The sequence below is a fragment of the Panthera leo genome, chromosome D3 (genome assembly GCF_018350215.1).
Source record: "Panthera leo isolate Ple1 chromosome D3, P.leo_Ple1_pat1.1, whole genome shotgun sequence".
In the NCBI taxonomy this organism is placed as follows: Eukaryota; Metazoa; Chordata; class Mammalia; order Carnivora; family Felidae; genus Panthera; species Panthera leo.
The window spans coordinates 69,951,786-69,973,726 of NC_056690.1; the positions used below are offsets into that span (position 1 = coordinate 69,951,786).

Genomic DNA, 21,941 nt, shown 5'->3' on the forward strand with positions numbered 1-21,941 from the left:
AGATCATGACCAGAGCCGAAGTCGGACACTCAACTGACTGAGTCACCCAGGCGCCCTGTAAGAATCAATATCGGTAAAACGTCCATGCTATGTAGTGATCTACAGAGTTAATGCAATCCCCACCAAAATTCCAATGAAATTTTTCACAGAAATAGAAAAAATAATCCAAAATTTCAGATGGAACCACAAAAGAAGCAAATCAATCTTGATAAACGGTCCCTGTGCCATTGGTTATCAAGATAGCCAAAGCAACATTGATAAAAAAGAACAAAGCTGGAAGTATTACACACTATTGAATAGTCTCTTCATAAATAGTCTTGGGAAAACTGGATATCCTTATGAAAAAGAATAAAATTGGACTACTATATATACCATTCATAAAAATGAACTCGAAATGGATTAAAGACTTAAACATAAATCTGTAAACTGTAAAACACATAGGCAAAAATATAGGGAAAAATCACCTTGACATTGGTCTTGGCATGATTTTTTGGATAGGACACCTAAAGGAATGGTAACAAAAGCAAAAATAAACAAGTGGGACCACATTAAACTAAAAAGCTTCTGCACAGAAAACAACCAACAAAATGAAAAGGCAATCATGGGATACTTTCAAACTATGTATCTGTTAAAGGATTAATATCCAAAATATATAAGGATGGGGCACCTGGGTGGCTCAGTCAGTTAAGCATCTTACTCTTGATTTCGGCTCAGGTCCATGATCTCAAAGTTAGTGATTTAGAGCCCTGCATCAGGCTCCACACTGACAGTGTGGTGCCTGCTTGTGATTCTCTCTCTCTCCCTCTCTCTCTGCCCCTTCCCTGCTTGCACTCAGTCTCTGTCTCCCAAAATAAATAACCTTAAAAAAAATAATAAAAATAAAAATAAAATAAAATATATAAGGAACTCAAACAGCTCAGTAGCCCCCTAAAAACCCGATTAAAAAATGAGCCAAGAAACTGAATAGACATTTTTCCAGAGAAGACATACAAATGATGACCAAGAAGTACATGAAAAGGTACCTGACATTACTAATTACCAGGGAAATGCAAATCAACACCACAATGAGATATCACCTTACACCTGTTAGGATAGCTATTATCAAAAAGACAAGCGATGACAAATGTTGGAAAGGGTGTAGAGAAAAGGAAACCTTTGTATTGGTGGGAATATAAATTTGTACAGCTATTATGAAAAACAGTATAGAGATTCTTAAAAAAACTAAAAATAGAACTACCATATGATCCAGCAATCCCACTTCTGGGCATATATCCAACGGAAATAAAATCAGTATCTCGATATCTGCACTGTCATGTTCATTGCAATAGTCAAGATATGCATTGACAATAGTCAAGATATGGAAACATCCTAAGTGTCTAGTGATATGTGAATGGATAAATAAAATGTGTGACATATATGCCATATATATAGATATACATACACACACATATCTATGTATATACACATAGATATATGAAATGGAATATTATTCAACATAAAAAAGGAAATCCTACCACTTGAGACAACACAGATGAACCTGGATGACACTATTCAGTGGGTTAAGCCAGAGAAAGAGCAATATTGTATTCCCAATTAAAAAAAAAAAAAAAAATGGTTGAATGCATACAGAGTAGAAAGGTGTGGTGGTTCCCAGGGAGTGGAGGTGGGAAAAATGAGGAAATGTTGATCAAAGGACACAAGCTTCCAGTTATAAGATGAATAAATAAGTTCTGAAGATCTAATGTACAGTATTATGACTATAGACAATAACACTATATTAAATACTTATAATTTACTAACTCAGTAGGTCCTAAGCATTCTCACTACAAAACAACAGTAAACCCCCAATGCCTGCAATATCCAATGATGTGTATAATTACCAAGACTTAGAGGCACAACTACTGTGTATACCATCTTAAGGCCATACTTTGCTATAAATTAGCATTCCTAAATCAGTTTTTCATACACCAACTTCAGATTCTGTGTGTGTTTTTCTGTATCATTACCTGAATTGCTGGTCTAGTTTTTCAGTCACAAAATCCTGTCTCTCTTTTTCTTTCTTCTCTTTCAGTAATCTGGTTTTCTCTCTCATTCTATCTTTTTTCTCCTCAATTGTTTCTTCTTGCAACCGCATTTCAGTAAAATACCCATTTTCTTCTGAGGATAAAAGTTCACGTAGCCTGAAAGAAAATTACAAAAAAATTAAAACTGTCATGCCACAGGGACCATTTTACCAACTGATTATTTATATGATTCCCAAAGCACATATTTCGTCATAAATTTTGCAAGGAAAAGATCATTGTAGTTTTCTATAAAATAATACTAGTCACCATTTAATGCAATAAACAGACTATTTGCCATATTTTATTTGATCACATACAAATTAGATACATAATGTACATCTTCAGCAAAAGAATATAAACAGATTTTAATTAAAGTAACAATATTAAACAACACATTCTTTTGCTTTCTATCAAATGTGGGTTATCACAAATGAGAATACAAACAAGCAGTAGCTATTGATTTGGTAGAGATATGAATATCTCAGCCATGATCCTTACTTTAAAAATTCACTTGATTTTTGGTCAATCTGATGTTAAGGTTTTGGGATTGTTTTATAGTCTGAAGCACCATGTTTGTGAACCTTACTTATTTCGTCTTTCTTCAGTGTTGATGATAAAACCTTGCATGGCATCCTTGATTCTTGCTTTCACAAGACTGTCCACAAATTTGTGATCATTGTGCTGGTCCCAGTCAACTTTCAAGCGATCCCGCTCCTTTGACTTAATGGAAGCCAAGATAGCATGATGTTTCTGATGGCTGCGTTGGATTCTTTGCAGAATTTGCTCAGCCCCTTGAACTTTAGGAGGCTTAGCTCTCTGAAAATAAATAATAATCACTCACAATCGATCAAAAATCAATTGCATATTTTCAATTAATCATGATCTCCACCAATACTAAATAAAATTGGGTATATCAAAGTAATCCAACTGGCTACAACCACAAAGAGCTCAAGTGCCTAAGGTTTAACTTGATTCTTTGAACCCTATACTTACAATGTCATCAAATCAGTCTCAAATATTTCTTAAGAGCCGTTTGAGTAAAAGTTCATGGAATTATGAAGTTAAAACTTTGAGCAGGACTCTAGAGATTATTTAGGCAAACTCAGAAACATTAAGTGCTGTAATAGTCTTTAAATACTCAGGGTGAACCTAAATAGAATAAGAATTAGAGATCTTTTAGTTTGTAACCTTCATCTTGCCCCCCACTGTCCTGCATTGTTTTCCATGGGTAGACAACATAGTTACCATCAAAATACTTTCAACTAGAAGAGGCTACTCTCTCTAATGAGATGTGACAATAAAAAAAAAAACAAAAACAAAACACCCTCCACTAAGAAGAAAGGAAGGTAAGGAAGGAGGGAAGGGGAAAAGAGAAGAGAAAAAAGGGGGGAAAAAACTGATGGCAAAGCTTTATTCTTGTTTCTATTGTGCCCAATGTAAGGGCAGTGCTCCTGACATTTTGGAATAACTTAAATTTCTATATTCTTTTTACACAAACTTCCACTAAAGAGTTGGAAATACATACATCATTTTGAATACATATTGATACATTTTATAAAATCACATGGACTATCTTTCTCATTTCTATATTCCTAGCTTTGAGCACAATGCCTTACCACCACTGGTTCTCAGTGTGAAAGGTGAAGGAAAGAAGAGAGAAAGGAAAGCTTTCTGGGTGGGCTTGATGCAATTTCTGCTCCTCCTGGTGCCATCATGAAATCCACTGTCTTGAGCTTTGTATTTTCAGCCATATTTAGCAAGTCAACCTTAGATGAATAGTGAGACTCTGGGATACTGATTTGCAAGTATCAAAATTCTTACTCATAAGGCAGAAAGTCAATTTGCTAATTTACACTTAGAACATCACTGTTGGGATTACCAGAATACTAGTGTTAGGTCTTGGTAAAGGAGTCTCCTGAGAAAAGAAAATCAACACTTGCAGATAACTTGATGAAAAGGTTCCGGGTTCAAGGTACACATACAGGTACCTAAATTTAGTTGAACAAGGTAAGACAGGTCTGAGATGGGTTGGAGACAGATGATGTTGGAGGTTACATCATGGTAGATAGCTAATCCATATCAGAACTATTTACAGCCTAGAGCCACTTAATTAGCAAACTACTGTTCTCTAATATATATGACACTTTATGAATACAGATTCAGTGATAATAAAGTAGAGCAGAGTCAAGACTACACCTTGGGCAGGATATACACAGGAACTCAGGCTCCCAGTAGACTTATGGGCTGAGAACCTAGCACCAAAGTCACCAAGAATCGACTATCTTGAGTTGTCAGAGCAGGAGCCTGGCTCTGAAGTACATGTTGACTGAAAAGGAGAATGGACGTGAAGCGTGGTGGGAAACACCCTTAGCAGTAGCCAGGGATCGGGAAACCTTTCAAGGTTTGGGGTATCCTGTATAGGACTCAGTAGTCAGGAAGGGCCCAGTGTCTGGATGAGTAAGATATGACCTGGAGTTCTCTAACAAGGTGATACCAATCCATGCACAGTCTCAGCATTACTCAATATCCATACTGCTTAACAGAAATATAATGTAAAACAAATCTATAGTTCAACATTTTCTAGTAGCTGCATTTTAGAAAGTAAAAAGAAACGGGAAGTTAATTTTAATAATGTATTTTATTTAACCAATAAATTCAAAATATTGTCATTTCAACATGTGACTGCAGGCACATTTCAAGTGCTTAAAAGCCATTCTGGCTAGTGGCTACCATATTGGACACTGCAACTCTAAACCATGCTAAAGGCAGAAGAACATAGGGTTTAATAACTACCTTGTTGTTGGGATGAGCACTAGGTGTTGTATCGAAGCCAATTTGACAATAAATTATATTTAAAAAAACTACTTTGTGTTTCCAAGGTCACTGAAGTCTTTTGTTACTGTGACATGTTCAATTATAGTTTCTAACAATGGAGTTTATAGTTTATATGTCTTAAAAAACAATGTTTTACAGTCTAAATTTGATTCTGGCCTCTACCCATTATAACTCTATGAATTTGAACAAGGTACTTAATCTGAGTCTCAGTTTTCTCACCTGTCAAAATGAGCAAAATAAATGCGCTCCTAAGAAACTATTTTGAGAATTAAGTAATTGGGTCCCTCAGCAGCACTCACCAAATAACTGCTCCTTTACTTCTCCATTACTTCAGATGTTATATCATTTATGGCTTTCTCCTGGAGGAATTGTTTAGCATCAAGTCTCATCTCTGGCGGCTTTAATTCTTCCCCCACCGAAACTCTGCAATCTCTAACATCCACGCTTTTTATCACACTCTGACATCTGAGATGCACAACTCTGATTTCTCCCTTTTCCTCTTTATTCTTCTATAAGCTCAAAGTATTCAATAGGTCTGCTTCTCTGGTTTGGTGGTAATATTTTTTTTTCCTGTTCTTTATTGGTTCCCATCACAAGTAATGGCACAAGAAAAATAGCCCAGCCCCTGATCTCTGTGTTGGGATACAGAACCCAGAATAGATCAGTTTCTGTCCTTCATGAAATATGTAATTATCCCTTTGAAACTTACAGTCTGTAGAAGCCTCCAATCTATTGATTTCCAGACCCAGGACCTACAGTCCTTGGATCTAGAGAAGAGGGAGCAGGTCTATAAGTGGACTGAGAAACGCCATGTGCACTGTGGTGCATAGTAAAACTGCATCCTTCATTATTCCTGATATTTCTTCCATTAAGTACCATCACAGATAATATAGCACATGATTATCTATCGTGTTAGCCTTTAATGGTTTTATGAATGAACAAATTGTTTCTGTAATTAGAAAATAAGCAAGAGGAAGGCAGGGATCCAACTTTTAATGAAGAATAAACCTCCTAGGGTCATTGTATTTACTCCTGTATCTCCCACAGTGCTGTGGACACAGCAGGGGTTCAAGAATATACCTCTGTAATTGCTGAATTACACATGAAGGCTTTCTAGCCTGTAGAGACTAGTTTGTAGGAACAAAGGAATCCAGGTGCATAGACCAAGTGTCTGGGGTTCTGAGCAAGACCCATCAAATTCTGCAGCACACAACATTCGCCTAGCCTCCTACCACCACCCGAGCCTTAGAGGCAACCAACCGTCCTATTTCCAGGCCTGCAAGGACACTTCTGTTACAGTGGAGTTGGTACAGGAAGGGCACTAAAACCCCTCACAATCCCTCACAGCCCAATCCCCCTTTCTTATACAATTTCCTCAGGGAATGCAGGACCAGCCCAAGAGCATACAGCTGAATCACCACCAGCCCAGACCCGATTTCCTGTCCTGCCCCAGCCCAGCACCCTTTCCGTGACAGACACGCCACATCACAAGGGGACAGACCTCCCTTGGGTGTCTTGTTGGAGACTGAAAACTCTCAGTATCCCAAGTGGTGATTCTACAAATACAGAATCTAAATATAACTGGTGCGAGGGCGGGAGGGGGTGGGTTGAGGGACAGAGTACAGGAGCTAGGTGAATGACCTATCTTTCCTTCTTTCAAAATTCAACCCCCACTACATCAGGCACCTGCTCCCGTTATGAGAGCCGCGGCTGGGGCCAGGATGGGCTTGGCTGGGCTTGGAGTGCAGGGAAATGCAGAAAGCGGTAGGGTCCCGCACACACATCCCGTGCTTACCACGATCACCACCTTGGGAGTGGGGCCCTTAACCTCCCGCTGTATGATGCCAAATCGCTGGCTGTACATTTTCGAGTCCCTCGGGATGGGGGCGGCCTCCGCCGCGGGTTTCCCGACTGTGGAGACCAGCCGGACCAGCTTCCGCAATGCAGAGGTCTGGTTGCCATGGTGCGCCCTGCAGGGTGAGGGGCAGGTGGGAGGGGCCGAAGTCGGTCCCGTCACCATGGTGACCATAGACGCCGGAGCTCGCAACTTCCTCCCGGAGCCGAGGAGCTGAGTCTGCGCGGTCCTCACCCCGCCCTTGGCCAGGCCTCCGGCGACCTCGCTCCCTTCCTCTAGGGTTCATCAGAATAACAGAAATAAGCCTCCTTAACCCGAAGTGAAGGCGAAGATCTAATTACATTCCAAATGACTTTGCTATTTATATCCTGTAATCAGCCTAAAAGCATGAGAAAAGTTAGTGGATATTTTATGGGAAGGTTAAATTTTGCGGCCATTTTTAAGTGAATCTTGTTGATGGTAGTAATCATCACAGGACAACAACCTTCTATTTGTGTAGTTCTTTACGGCAATTTGCAAGGTACTTTCACACATTAAACCTTTGGGCCTCACAAATACTTTAGAGGGTTGATGGGAACAGCAGGTATTCTCATTTGCCAGCTAAGACAATTAAGGCCTAGACGGCCTGTCTTGTCAGCCCACCCAAACCAATAATGATAAACCTGTTATTAATAAAATCTTCCTACTGCACTGGGCAGAAACCAGAGCTGACTCGGGGTACCTTAGGATGGGGGGAGGGGGCAGATCAGATGGGCTAGGAGGGCATGGCATGACATGGCTGGGCAAAATAAAGGCCAACAGTCTGAGTTAAGGATCCCAGTAAAACAGGGTCAGGACATGAGTAAGAAGTGCAGGCAATGAGGCCTGAGAATCTGTATCCCAGGAAGGGGAACAGGCAACACAGATCAGGGAACCTAGAAGGGGCCCTCAGCACAGGTGGAGACCACAGCTGTACTTCTGGTCAAAAGCAACGTGGTGGTAACTAAAAAGCAGATTAAGAATGACACTTTGGTACTCTCCTCCTAAAGTGGGACGAGCACAAAACACTAGAGCACAGAATAAAATCAGAACCTAGTCACTGACATCTAACAACCAAAGTACAACTACTGTGTATACCGTCGCAAGGCTGCAATTTACTGTAAATTAGCATTCCTTAATCATTTGTAATCCACCCACTTCGGATTTTGTATGCGGTACGTTTCTAGATTTGGATTCCATTTCCTGAATTGCTGGTTCAGCTTTTCAGCCACAAAATAATGTCTCTTTTTTTTCTTTTTAATAATCTCTTTTAATAATTGTCATTTTGTCTTTTTTTCTCCTATAATGCTTCTTCTTTCAATTGCAGTTCGGTAAAATACTCATTTTCATTTACTGCTAAGAGTTTACGTAGCCTGAAACAAACAAAAAAGAAAGAAATTAGAGGTCGTCTCGGTTCCCTGGACAGAGTCCTGAGGGTCAGTTCCTTGATCTTCAAGTCCCACGGGCGACTGGCCCGCCGGTTGATCTGGGTGGAACCACCCCTCACACTACACCTTTGGGGAAAAAGGGAGGCAATGAAAAGGCCCTCAGTCAGGCACGGGGGTTGGGAACAGCAGCGGAGTTACGAGAGAGCCCGTTGGGCACCCCCAGAGGTCGTACAGCCTGAAGGATCCCGTCGAAATGAGGTCGGCGACAGGGGAAGGCGACCCTTGGCGACACTTTGCTGCCCTCGAACGTCCCAGCGTCGGTCAGAACTCGTCGTGCCGCACCCTCACCCTGGGCGCTCCCCGTAACTTAACTCCAGTTCGGTTTTGCCTGTTTTACCACTACGTGAAGAAGGAGAGTCGGCTTTTCTCCGGGTCCCGCCAAGAATTGGCTTCTGAGCCGGGCAAAGGCCACGCCCCAGGGCCGCCGAGGCCAGGGGTGGGGGGCAGCTCGTCTCCCGAGCCCTGGTGGGATGACCGCGGCCCCGGCGCCCCCTGGCGGGCCTCTTCGGAGGGTGGAGGGGCGGGGCCAGGACTAGAGCCCAGCTAGGGGAGCCTCAGCTTTCAGCCAAGCTGCCCCAAGGCCTAGAAAGCGATTGGTCCTAGGACAGAACCTGACCTAGATCTTGCCACCCACCATCCCGCTTTCTCAGAGTTAACAGTTACCACCATCAAGACACTCCCCAAATAAACACTAAATGTATGAAAACAGTAAACAGGACAATAAAAATCATTTTAAAATAATTTTAAAATAGAACAGCTCAGAGATAGAAACTATTTATATTATTTCCAATTCCTATTGTGCCCCACCAAGGTTCACGCAAGGGCTGTCCTCCCGACAGTTTTCCTGAATTCTAGATTTTCACCATTAAATTCCACGATAAAGTTGGATATCCATTCACCATTTGTAATACATATTGATGTATTTAATAAAATTGCATGGACTATATCTTTTTCATTCCTGTATCCCAGTATCAAGTACAGTGCCTACCATGGGCCAGGTTCTCAATACTTGAATGAATGATACAAAAATAGCCGAGACCAGCAAGTTTTTTTCTGGGTGGGCTTGACAGAATTTCTGTACTTGCTGGGGTCACCATGAAATCCATGGTCTTCAGCTTTGCATTTTCAGCAACGTAGCTTTATCAAGTTATCCTCAGGTGAGCAGTGAGACCCTTGGGAGCTGATTCATGGCAGGGTGGCTTTGTAATGTGTCACCTTGACTAGGCTACGTTTCCCAGAACTCCCTTCCCCGTATGCTTCCGGTTAGGATGGGCCACAAGAGACATTTTGCCTGGTAACTGGAGGGCAGAAGTCAAGCAGCAGCATACTGTTTTTACACTCGGAAGGTTGGTGCGGGGCACCAGGCACTGTTGCAGTTCACACATGTTGTCACTTATCTGCTGGCTCACCTCGTTGGTGTGGGGCAGCAGTCAGGCCTGCAGCCAGGCCTGCAGCTGCTCCACTTTCCCTGGGATCTTCCTTCAGCGTCTCTAATTCCTGGGTCAGATGAGTATTTAAGTCTGTGATGAAGGGCACCAGCTTCTTCTGTAGGACACCCACATTATCGAAGTTGGAGGTGGTGAGAGACTGACATGGGTTCTAGGCCATCTTCGCCGGTTCCAGCTCGTGCTCGTGCTCGTGCTCGTGCTCCTGCGCGCCAAAGCGTCCTCCGTCTCCCACACTTTACATCCATCTTCCCTTCCCGATTGCCTGCCCTGCAGACTTCAAGCTCCAGCATTAGATGTAAAGACAACAGCCTTACAGAGACTGTTTAACCAGCTCCCACTACTACATAAGGTCAAATCCCTAGAAGTCCCTTAAAATATACACATATACACATATATACCTACATATGCATATGTATATATAATTAGTGGTGCTGCTTTTCCAATGGTACTGTGATACACACTGTAGCCAGACTCTTCTTTAGAAGAGTCTGAATGCCCATCAAATAAATTTCATTTAGGACCTTACAGAATACTAGGGTTGGGTGGCTGGGTCCTGGGGAGGGCAAAACAGTATCAGTAAATTATCCAGTCTTGACTCTGGCTTAAGTAGGTAAGGCAAAGGAAGGAACAGAGGAGGGTAGCAGAAAGGGTTAAGGGTAGGGAAATATCTAATCTACATGTAAAATACTTAAAGCTGCAGGGCTGGGACTAGAAAAAGGCAGGGGAAGACAGACAGCTACAAAATTTAAGGAGGCATGCACTCAGTCACAGCCCTGTGAAGCTGGCTACATAACAAACTGCAGGCCTGAACTTTCCGGCACTTTATGAAGAACTGGGAAGTGAGACAGGGATGAGTCAAGACTGGCCTTTATGCAGGACTTGGAAGCAGGAATTCATACTCCTAATAGAGAGGGGCCAAGAGCAGAAACCAAGCACAAAAGTCATCAATAGGCAAGGGAGGTAAGTTGTCAGCAAAGATGAGCCAGGCTGGCAGCTTTACTTCTGAAGACTGCTTTGGCAGAGGAGAATGAGGGTAACAAGCAAAACGAAGTGTCCACTGGGGAAGGATGTCCTTTAGTGTTTGAGAAATATTTACGACACCCAAGGCCTGGGAAGAACCCAGTCTCTTGGATGCAAGGGTGTTGTGACAAGGTGACCCCATCCATACAACCTTGGCACTCCCTAAACCACGCTAGAGGCAGCAGTGTAAAGGATTTGTTCTGTTTAGAGTAGTCCACCTTGTTTTCAAGGTCACTGGAAACTTCTGTTACTATAACATTACACATTATCGAATATAGTATTACGGCTTACCGTTTGGTGGCTTAAACAACAAGGTTTTTACAACCTGGATTTGATTCTATGCTTATTGATACTAGCTGTTTGACACTGGACAAGTTATGTAATTTCTTTGAGTCTGTTTTCCCGTATGTAAAAATGGGCAAAAATCATTGTCTTCCTAAAAAGACTTGAGAATTACATAGATCAGTAGGAGGAACTAACCAAATAGCAGTTCCTTTCCTCATTTATTCACATTACATTTTCAAATGCTGTCTCTCTGTGGAAATGGAAATGTTCAGAAACACTACCAGGTCTCATCCAGAAGCCATTGAAAAATTATGAAGATGGCTTGTATAGGCTGTTTTGTGGTGGCTTTTACATCCCCTCTCCACCCCAGATCCCCCACCCATAATATCCACACTTCTCATCAGTCAAGCTCCTGAGATTCGCACCAGTTGGAGCAGATACAACTTTCTATTCTTTCTCTTCCTTTCCTGCTTACTTCCTCTATAATCTCAAAGTACTGAACAGGCCTGATTCTCAGGTTTGGTGGTGGGTTTTTCCAGTTCCTATTGAATCCTACATAAGCCCCTCAGCCTATGGTCCAGCTCTGAGTAGATCAGTGTTGTCTCTCATAAAGCCAGTCTGTAAATTATCACCTTGAATCCTACAGTCTGCAGAAGCCTCCAGTCTACTGCTTTCTAGCTCCAGGTTTTTTAAGGTCCTTGGACCTAGAGAAGAGGGAGCAGGACTATATGTTGAATGAGGTTCGCTCATTGTAAAATGGAGCATCACAAAACCATTTCCTAGTATTCTGTGCCTGGAATCCATTTCCCCATAATTATCCCTTATCTCTTATCTCTCTGCTAAAATATTCCAATACCACCAACTAAACATTACCTTCTCCACTAACATATAATGATTTCACACACAAGGAAACTATTTCCTTAGATGATAGCTCCCTGAAGACAGGAATCCATGTCTCCTGAAGGATAAGCCTTCCAGGGTCAGTGCATTCATCATGTTCTCTCTCACACTGCAGTATACCCAGCAGGTACTCAGTCTGTACCTGCAAACTGCCCAAGGCAGATGCAGGAGTTTCCGGCCGGCAGAAACTAGCTTGTAGGGACAAAGGAATCCAGGTGCCTAGGCCAACAGTTTATGTCGCCTGTATCTGGGACCACGCGCACAGCCTGCAAACATTCTGCAGGAGGTAGTATTCCCCTGTCCTCCTCCCACCAGCCCTGTCCTTAGGGACAACTATCTTTCATCCTATTGCCAGGCCTGCAGGGACAGTTCTGTGAAGCAGCTGAAACTCTTAATAACCTCAACAGGCTCAGGAAAGGTTCAAGAAACACAGCCCAACTCTCTCCACAGAGGACGCTCCAGGAGGTGGACTAGCCTAAGATTGCACAGTTGCACATCTCAGGGCCCAGATCTGCCCACCCACCACTATCCAGCCCACCTGTCATCTCTTGGAGACTCCAGACACCCACAAAACCCCAAATGATGATTCACTGGATAAAAACTTATATATTAAATCTGACTCCTTCTGGATTTTCTTAGAAAGATATGGACCAGGCTTTTATCTTTTTCTTTCAAATCTCATCACAGGGCATCAAATCCTTAACCTCCACTAACCCCTGTCTCTCTACTCCCCAGCCCCCACCCCATACACCCAAGGAAAGCCCTAATCTGAACCTCAGGAGAAATCTCTAGGGTCCTACACATAACCCCTCACTGACCGGGATCAGCACAGTGACAGAAGCCTCTACCTCCCACTGCCTCATGCCAAATTGCTGGCTCTATTTTTAACACTCAGGGCCCATATCTGACCAGCACCGACCCCATACCACCCCTCACTGTGCGGGGCACACCTTGGCAACCAGACTGCTGTGTCCCGGAGGCGGGTTCCACCCAGGCTGAAAATCTCCGTGATCTGGGGAAGAATTAACATCATGGGTCATCATGGCCAATGGGGCTAAAGCAGGTTCAGGGCAGGGTGAAATGTCCCCCAGCACTGACCACGGGTGTGCCAGCCCCTCCTGCCTCCTCCTCTGGGGCCGAGTCGGAGGCGGAGTCATCCTTGCTCTCTTCCTCCTTGTCCTCCTCAGGGTCCAGTGGCTCTTGCTTCACAGGTGGCAAGTCTGGGTCCACTGCCTGGGAGAGGTGGGAAACAGGCAGCAGTCAGAAGGACAGGGTTGGCCTAAGAAAAGAGTCTCCTTATCAGCCAACCTGTCAGTATACTGACAAATCCCACTTCTGTCACACTTCAGCCTGGAAAATCCATCTCTCTGCCTACAAACCTTTCCCATTCCTCAGAGTTCCATTTTTGTTAGCTGGGCAGCAAAGCAGGCAAAGTTAGTTGCCTGGGGAAGGTGGGGCATCTGTCAGACAGGTGGGGTAATTTTGTGGTGAGGCTGCAATCCGCGTATCTGTTGCTCTGCTCAAAGAACCACCATCATGGCTCACCATCACTCTGCTCACAGACCACCCATCACTGACCCCCACCTTGCTGGGGCAGCCAGGCAGCAATACAGGAGAAGTCAGGATGGCTGTGCCCGGTGTCCAGTCTTCCTGGGCATCCGCCTTCTCTTGCTTCACCTGGGGTAAGGCCACAACCCAACTCAGGCCAGGGCACTGGGCCTCCTGTGTGAAGGAGGATTGCAGCAGTCTTGGTCCCAGCTTCCTGGCACAAGGCTGGGTAGTTCTGGGAAGGGCAAGCTAAGATGGGATCCTCACCTGCAACAGGGCTTCTGTGGAAGCTGCAGCAGGGCCAGGCACCTGCACGGGACTGCTTGCACCTTCCCGTAAGAACACAAGATCAGTGCCAGGTGGAGGCAGCACAAAGCCACTGCCTGTTTCTTGTTTCATTGGAGTCTGGGCATGGCCTGGTCGGGTTGTGGGTGTGGTCAAGGAGGTCTTCAGTATCTGACCCAGACGGGGCCTTCGAGTAGAGCCAGGCCTCTTTCGACGAGAGTAAGGTGGGGGCGGCCCTGCCCCATCCTCAGATCCTGCCCAGACACTAGGCAGCAGCCGCTTCTGAAGAAAGATAGGATGTTATGGCCACCTGATGCAATGATTGACCACCCTGCCCTGATCAACATGCCTGCTAATCCCCATTAGTCACGGCACAGAACATGCTTTCACATGAAGCCCTCATCACTGAGCTTGCTAGTCTCCTGTTAATGCCACTGCCACTCAGATTCGTTCATCCCAGCACAATGTTTGCTAATCTTTGGCTGAACCCACCGCTCCATCTACTCCTCTGAAGATGCAGAATCTGGCCTGCCCTACCCACCAGGCCTGCCCACCATTCCCAGGCACGGCGGGGAAGGGGGGGGTGGCCCTAGGTCAACGTAGCCCACCCACCTCACTCTTCTGCATCACCCACCATAGCAAACTGCAGGCATTGGCGCCAACGACACTTCTGGCGCTTTTGGTTGCTGCCCCCAAATTTAGGCTTGTCACAGCAGAAGTCGCAGCGACCACAGTCCATCCGCCGTAGGCAGGCTGCACAGGCCCCACACTTGCGGTTCTGCCGGCGATTGGTGTAAGGCTGCTGGGGGACAGGCAAAAGGGGGGGGGGTGCTGTTACTGGCACCATTCAAGTGCTGTTCTTGTTGCCCCTTCACTAGCTCCATCAGAGGGAACTGGCTGTGCACTGGTCTCAGTCACACCTCAGCATCTGGTAGTTCCAACACCAGGCACTATCACTGCACCGGACAGTGCCCAAGAGCATTAGGACTGTGGCTGTTCCAACGCAGTATCCATCACTTCATCTGCTAGACCAGTGGTTACCAAGACAACGTCTTTGACCCCCACCTCCAGTGGCATTTTGCTGACCCTCTACAGCTGCCGATGCTGTGCCTGCTGTATCTGCTCAGCCTATGTGAACTCCATTCCCTATGCTGGCTTTTCCTATTAACCCCACCAGAGTGTTGATTCATCTGACATTAGGTACTATCACTGCACCTGTCGATCCCACGTTAGTCCCTCCCCCATTGTCTGCTTATCCCATACTAGTACCCATTACTGTGTCTTGCTGTTCCCCTATTAGGCCCATTGCAGCAGTTGCTTCTTTGGGATTAACCAAGTGCCCTGGGAGGGTCTAGGCTTGTCCAGGTAGGGTGGGGCCACTCACTAGCTCGTCCTCGTCTACACAGTAATAGATGAACTCGGCAGGTGGCGAGGGGACCAGGGCTCTGGGGTGCTGCAGAGGCAAATGGGTGGGGTCAGGGCAGGTACTGGGTAAGGTTATAGTTGTGCCTTCCCCCTGCCCACCAGGGCCTCACCAGCTCTGGGGACTCTGGAGGCTGTGACAGGGGAACTGGAGGCAATGGCTGGGTTCGGGGGGGGCGCCGCCGGGCAGCCATCTTGGAGTCGCAGCCTCCTCTACGGCGACTACGTTTACCCTGGGAGAAAGCCAGAACAGAAGTTTAGGCTTGGTGGAACCAGGCAGACACAGGACCCCTACCCCCACCCCCACCCCCACCCCCAAAAGGAGTACAGAAAGCATGCGTGGGACAGGCAGACAGAAGGTGGGGTGCAGCACTCACAGCAGGGGGAGCCACAGCTAGGGGAGGGCGTCGTTGACATCGCTGATGGTGGCGACGGAGACGGTGGGCAAGGTGCTGGCAGACAGGGGCAGGTAGGTGAGGCCAGGGAGGTGAGCATGAGGTGGGGGAGAAAAGAAGACATGAGGTGGGCAAGGCTGGGAGGAAGCAGCAGCAGCAGTAGCAACTTTAATAGCAGAATGAGCTCTGCCCCAGCCCTGGCCCCAACAGCACTGGCCCCTCTACTCACCCGTAGGCAGCGCCGTTGGACACACCTCCACTGGCGCCTGAGACCAGGGCGGGGAGGGCGAAGGCAGACTCGGCAACGGCCACAGTCCTCTCGGGTCTGACAGCCCCGGCACACTCCACACCCTCGGCTCTGTCAGGGAGGCCAGAGGTATGATGTATGGGGCCAGGGCTCTGAGAGCCAGAGGACAGGGTGAGCCTTGGGCCCACCCTACCTGCCCAACTCACCCTTTCCACAATCCGGAGGCACCGTCTCCGCTCACACTTGCAGAACAGCCCCGAGGCCACATCATGGGGCAGCTGCAGAAGGCAGGTGGAGCAGGCCCCGCAGTCCTCGGTTACCCGGCAGGCCTCACACTCCCCGCAGCCCACACGCTGCCAGGAATGGGTGGGGCGAGGTCACAGGCCCAGACAGAGTAGCTCCAGGTATGCTGCCCCTTATGTGTATGTTTTGAGCCCCCACTGCCATGTCTAGTAGTCCACCATATGCCTCATCACTGTATCTGACAACTACTAACAAGCTGTCACCAGAGGCCATCCCCAAAGTCTCCAAGTGCCCGGTTAACCTCATCGCTGTGTCTACTGACACCCCATTAACACATTACTGTCCAATGACCAGAGCTAGCTCCCTACAAAATGATTCTGACACCCTATGGATCCATCATCATTCCTTCAGACCTTCTTACCAGCCCCCATCACATCCTGCTCCCACCGCACACTTGTGAGGAGGAGGCAGGTCGTGCTTACCTTAAACATCCTCTGTTCCCGGTTGAAAGCAATTCTCTGCGCTGAGGAAAGGGAGGCGGAAGAAGAGAAGTGGACAAGGAGCATCAGATAGCTAACCTCATCCACCATTCAACCTGAAAGCTGACAGTGGTGTCCCAGCTTGACATCAGATCTGCTCCACCTCTACCTCCCAGGGCTCTGGGGCCACTCACCTCGGCAGTCCTTGCATAATGTCTTGAGCCGCTGCCTTCGGGTACCATCTCCTGAGAAGCTGATTCCACAGTTCTCACAGCACCTGGGATAGGAAACATGGGTGTGGGAAGCTGAGTACGTCTCCAACCACAACCCTCACCCTCTTGGCTCACTTTAGGCCAACACTCACCCAGGTGCAGGGAGTGAAGCTGGGGCTGTGTCAGCATTAGCCTTGGTCTCATCTCCTGGGGCCTCCTTCCTGACCTCACCCTTTTGAGGTCCAACCTGACGTTTTCGAGTCTTGGCTGGCCGTGAAGGCTTCTTCCGCTTCCTGCTAGGGACAGCTAAGGGCTGGGCCTGCAAATGAGAGGGAAAGCAGGAAGAGATCTGTGGGTGGGTGTTAGGTGGCTCAGTCACCCCTGCCTGGGTACCCCACACTGTGTAGTACCTTGGGGGCTGGATAGCACAGAATGCCTTGTTTGAAGTCGAAGAGGGTGAGGTCACACGCAGGGCCCAGGTATCGGGTCAGCTCAACTTTGCTTCGGATCCTGTCTCCTGTGGGGCTGGGAATGGGCCAGGATGGATTGGTACCCCGGTGGAGCCATGGCCACTCCACCCACACAACCCTCCCACTGGGCTCGTGAACAGACCTGCAGGGCTGGCAGGGGATAGAGGGCTGGCAGCCTGGGATTGGCCTGTGAGCCCTACCAGGTCTTACCCCAACTAAGCTTGCATAGCAGAAATATAAAATGTGTATAAATACCAGCATATATACAAACACAAATGAAAAATATAAACATAAATAAGTACATGTTTACTTATAACATACACTACTAATTGTAGTCTGTTCATGTAAACAAACATAAACACGGACAGAAATACAAACTTGTCGAATGATGTACAAATGCATTAAAGTTAACATACTAAATACATAGAAAGGAAAAACACAGGAGAAGCGTCTGAAAACATACACATGAATAAATGAACATATAAATATATATATACAAAGACATGCGTAAACAAACAAATGCAACTACATGTAAAACAAAGTAGGAGCAACTAATATTCTCGGAGAGAATAGCCCACAGGTCTCTAGCATTTCTGCATGTCTTGCAAGAGAGGCACTGATAGTCCTTTGTTATGAACTATCTTTTCAAGGATGTTTGTACAGCAAACAGCCTTGGAAGATAAGAGATAAGTTCTCCTTCCAGAGCAAAGGGAAGGCATCCTTACTGTCCTAACATTATAAAAGATTGGATTCCTTAAGCTCAGGGTTCCTTTCCTACAACCCAATGCATGGGCAGATGTTAGTCAGTTCTCTTCAGGTTACCCTATGGGAACTGGCATTTGGGGAACTGGCACAAAAATAATGACATTCTGGATACTGCTGTTACTGTGAATAATAAACTATCTTTCATCTCTGACCCAGGAGTCTCCTATATCCTACCAGCATCCACAAAATTGTAACATATTCGTTATCTTGCCCTAATTAAGATAAAACCTGTTGCTTTACGGTTCTTGACAAAAGTATTTAAAATTTAAAATTTTGACAGTTTCACACAAATTATGAATATGGGGATAAACATATAATTAAGTATAAACAAACATAATTATATTCATGATTTTGCTATATTCCTCCACAAAAACAACTACTTAGACAAAAAAAAAAAAAGTTCAGGAAGAGTGAAAAAAATTCAATAATCACCTTAGATCCTTAAATGTGAATTGCATATAAACATGTACATTTTGTGCATTTGTAGTCGATTCCCATTATTCCTGGTATGTCTTATAGAGTCACGCTGAACACTGAATTAGTGAATCTAGAACCTCTGTTCTTGTGGAACTATAGCTTAAGGTAATGTGAGCCCCAGGGGACATTTCTGTCAACTAATCGATATGTAGCCTTGTTTTATTGTTTTCCTATTTAAAGACACTCTACTTAATACATTCCTACGAATGACTGACAGCATGGCCTTTGAATGATTTAAAGTCAGGAGCTTCGGAGACCATTTATGTTACACAGCTACCTTTACCACGGTCCTTGTAAAACAAGCCAGTCTCCTCAGTAAAACCTATTCTGCATGACACTTTTCACACCTAACACTTACCAGGTATTTTTAAAATTCCTCTGCAAACTCTTGATCTGCAGGACCTGCCTTGTGTGCAAATTTAACATCTTTCACGATGTACGCCTTTTGAAACACGTGAGCCAGTCAGTACTAGCTGAGACAGGTTTAACATATTCCTAATCAGGGGTAACACAACCATCAATGTCCTTGGCTTCCAGTCTCTCACACTGTCCACTACATTTTATTTTATTAAGTATTTCCTTATGCATCTTCAAATTTGGCTACTTTTCCACCTTTCCCTTAACTTCATCACGTACTATACGTGTTACTTCAGCATTTTCCAGAGCAGACTCGTGTACAAATCAGAACATTTCCTTTTCTTTTTCTAAATGTACCACATTTTTGACTCATTAACATTGAACTCACACCTAACAACACTGCAACTCACAAATAAAATTTATTTAACGTGTTATTCTCTTCTTACAGCATATCATAAGACTTCTTGCACTTAAAACACTAGACAGCACTTCAGGGCTATACTTGGGGGGGCGTTGTAAATACGAAAATCACCAATAAAAAGTGCAAAAATGTGAAAAACACAGCACTTAGCAGATCACGAAAAAGATACTTGTTTACAGTATATGAACTAAAATAAGAAGGCCTCATTCAACCTCAGCTGGGAATGAGTGTATCAGGGAACTTAAATTTTTTGCTGTTCTGTGCATGTCTATGAATGACCATGAAAGTATAGTGAGTACCGACTTTCAGTGAGTAGACTAATTTGGAAATATGGAATCTGCAAATAATAAGAATCGACTATATTTGCATAATTTCAACCATCCACAAATTTAACCACACCCCCTGATTTTAGCCCTATCCGTGACTCTGTCCACAACCCACCCAGTACCTCTGGTAATAGGTGTCTGAGCGTCCACAGGTGGCACCTGACTTTCGAAAGACTTCACGGCGCTTCCAGCCGGGGCCCAAGGCTGGGCAGTCCAGCCAGTCCTCAGCCATGGGGGCCACAGGAAGGAGCAGCGGCCTGCAACACGGAGAGGGCAGTGGGAAAACTGAGGCTCTAGGGGAGGACATGTTGGGCCCTAACCACACAAACCGCCGGTACTTAGTAATGCTTTTCCAAGACCTGGGACCTACCACAGGCAACCGGCCAATACAAGAAAGAGAAAAATCCCCTTTCCCACCTCATTCTTCCCTGTCCTGGGCCCAGGAGCTTGTCATTCCTACCCCTTCTTGACCTGGCAGCCCTGTCTCCAACTTTAAAGTCCCCGTCCTCAACCCAAAGATCCTCACGCCTCCCTCAATGTCCCGATCCCCAATTCTTCCCCATCCTCAGCCTGAGAACTCATCACTTCTCCCCACTGCCAACCTAGGACCCTGTCATTCCCCCCAGGAGACATTCTCTATCTTTGACCCACTGGCCCCTATTCCTCCCCTCTGTCACCCTGAAACCTCCATACCCCCCATCCTCAGCCTGAGAGGGCCCATTCCTCCCATCGTCAGCCCAAGAGGCCCCCATTCTGCTCGTCCCCACACCAAGGTCCCAGCACTTGGCCTCAGTATTCTGACCTCCCGTTCGCTCCCTTCCTTGACCCAGGAGTCCCCAGTTTCCCTTTCAGTCAAAAGCCCTCCCATTCCTTCCCTTTCTGACGTCCCCTTACCTGCTACCTCCACTATTACTGCCTCAATTTCCTGTGTCCTCTGGCAGGCAGCCCGCAGCTTCCCCACACCTTTACCCTGAACACCCCTCATTCCTTCTGCTCCTCAGCCCGAAAGCCTCCTCATCTTCCCTGTCAGTGTTCTGAGCCACAAGTCCTCCCCAATCTCAGTCCCCAGACCGCCTTGTTCCTCTCATGTTCAGCTAAAAACTTTCTCATCCCCTCTCTTCCCTTCTGTGTCTCCTACCTTCTATTCTGCTCATCACCTGAAGAGACCCTGATTTCTCCTCTCAGCATGCTGAACCAACCCCCCTTTCGTCCCCGTTCTTGTCCCAAGATCATGCCCATCCCTAGCTCAGCATTCTAAACCCCTCTTACTTCACGTTCTCCAGAGGAAGCCCCCGTCGCTCTCTTTCAGCATCCCAACGCCTCCATCTCTTCCCGTCAACAACCTGAGAACCCCTCATTTCTCCCTCTCGGCGTTCTGAACCCCCGTTTCTCTCTCCTTAACCTGAGAGGCCCCGAGATCTCTCCTCAGCGTTTAGATCCTTCCCCATTCCTCTCCGTCCTCGTCCAGGCTCCCGACACGTCCACCTGTCAGCGTTCTGAGCCCCATTCCTCCCCGTCCTCCGCCAAAACCTCTCTATTCCTCCCTTCAATATTCCGACGCCGCCATTCCTCCCACTCGTCGGCCTGAGGGCCCTTCATTCCTCTCCGTCAGCGTTCTGAGCCTCAATTCTTCCCCATCCTACGCCTGAGCGCTCTCCATTTCCACCCTCACGACTGTCTCACCAGCTCGGCACCGGGCCGGTAGCTTCCGCCGCTCTAGGTCCGCGGACCCATGGCGAGGGTCCCGCCTGTGACTCCCGCCTTGCCCTGCTCTTCTTCCTCCTCCGCAGACGCTTCCTCTGAAGCGATAGCTGTCGCTGCCGCGGCCGTTCGTTGCTCCCGGAACCGGAAACCCGCTGCCCACCTCTAGGGCTCCGCTCCCGGCAAGACGCCTGCGCGCTAATGCCCCGCCAGCGTTGGCCCTTAGTGGGGAGGACTCCGCGCCTGCGTGCTCAGTCCCACAGCGGCGCGCGCCTCCCGTCCCGGCACTACTGCGCTTGCGCTCTAACATCCAACTACGGCTCGCACCCCCACCGGAGACCTGCAACACTTGAGCTCCTCACCTCGCCAACCGACGCTTTCGCCCCACTCCGCCCACCTGGTTTGCGCCTGCGCTCTCTTAAGGGGGCGAGGAAGGTTGGGGCCCTATGATGTTTCCCTGGCGGTCTCCACCAGGGGTAACCTAGCGGAAGGGGCGGAGAAGCCTGAGGTTGTGCCGTAGCCCTCCTCTCCCACCTCTCGCTTACGTCGCGCCTGTGCTCTCCGGTTCCCCGAACATCTGCCCCAGGACTATTGTGTCCCGCTCTCTCCGGCCCGCCGAACGGTTACAGGAGCGCGCGGGGACTGGTACTGCCGCACGCTGAGCCCAGCTCCTTCCGCGGGAACTGGAGAGGGGGGCGTGCCTCGCTGCAGGTAAACAGAA

At 46.8% G+C, this 21,941-nt stretch overlaps 2 protein-coding genes across 43 annotated transcripts in view; both read right to left on the reverse strand.

Annotated features, from left to right (window-relative positions):
* The window catches only part of CFAP53 (cilia and flagella associated protein 53), a 36,481-nt gene extending 29,344 nt beyond the window's left edge, over nucleotides 1-7,137 (reverse strand). The window contains exons 1-3 of the mRNA XM_042911617.1: nucleotides 6,694-7,137; nucleotides 2,650-2,879; nucleotides 2,007-2,180 (exon numbers count right to left, since the gene is read on the reverse strand). Of these exons, the coding sequence (XP_042767551.1) occupies nucleotides 2,007-2,180; nucleotides 2,650-2,879; nucleotides 6,694-6,927 (638 nt within the window). The 5' untranslated portion in view covers nucleotides 6,928-7,137. The remainder of the gene's footprint in view (nucleotides 1-2,006; nucleotides 2,181-2,649; nucleotides 2,880-6,693) is intronic.
* A 932-nt stretch (nucleotides 7,138-8,069) lies between these two features.
* MBD1 (methyl-CpG binding domain protein 1) lies at nucleotides 8,070-21,868 on the reverse strand. Of its 42 annotated transcripts, none has more exons than XR_006195561.1 (19): nucleotides 21,766-21,862; nucleotides 21,203-21,418; nucleotides 19,642-19,776; nucleotides 17,114-17,228; nucleotides 16,856-17,052; nucleotides 16,686-16,768; nucleotides 16,495-16,535; nucleotides 15,976-16,122; nucleotides 15,752-15,880; nucleotides 15,505-15,579; nucleotides 15,241-15,360; nucleotides 15,090-15,158; nucleotides 14,340-14,507; nucleotides 13,688-13,987; nucleotides 13,457-13,594; nucleotides 12,971-13,105; nucleotides 12,823-12,884; nucleotides 9,629-9,941; nucleotides 8,070-8,144 (listed from the first exon to the last, which is right to left on the reverse strand). XR_006195561.1 is itself a non-coding variant. In XM_042911591.1 (19 exons), the coding sequence occupies exons 1-18, from the start codon at nucleotides 21,795-21,797 to the stop codon at nucleotides 11,637-11,639; spliced, it is 2,202 nt and encodes a 733-aa protein (XP_042767525.1). In that variant the 5' UTR covers nucleotides 21,798-21,861; the 3' UTR covers nucleotides 8,070-8,144; nucleotides 11,605-11,636. The 42 variants fall into 42 exon arrangements, 41 of the variants coding, with proteins under 41 accessions (XP_042767525.1, XP_042767518.1, XP_042767537.1 ...); XM_042911591.1 differs by lacking the exon at nucleotides 9,629-9,941 and adding an exon at nucleotides 11,605-11,676 and having other exon boundaries at nucleotides 21,766-21,861; XM_042911597.1 differs by lacking the exon at nucleotides 8,070-8,144 and adding an exon at nucleotides 11,605-11,676 and having other exon boundaries at nucleotides 9,860-9,941; nucleotides 13,457-13,549; nucleotides 21,766-21,864.
* Between the last annotated feature and the right edge of the window lie 73 nt (nucleotides 21,869-21,941).

What these genes read in the sequence shown, in the direction of transcription:
- MBD1 (XM_042911570.1), bottom strand. Translation starts at nt 21,797, where the DNA reads ATGTTCGGGGAACCGGAGAGCACAGGCGCGAC. An exon ending in GTGTAGACGAGGACGAGCTA is followed by an intron (nt 14,508 to 15,089) that starts GTGAGTGGCCCC and finishes CCTGTCCCCCAG; the next exon opens with CAGCCTTACACCAATCGCCG. An exon ending in CCACAGAAGCCCTGTTGCAG is followed by an intron (nt 13,595 to 13,687) that starts GTGAGGATCCCA and finishes TCCTTCACACAG; the next exon opens with GAGGCCCAGTGCCCTGGCCT.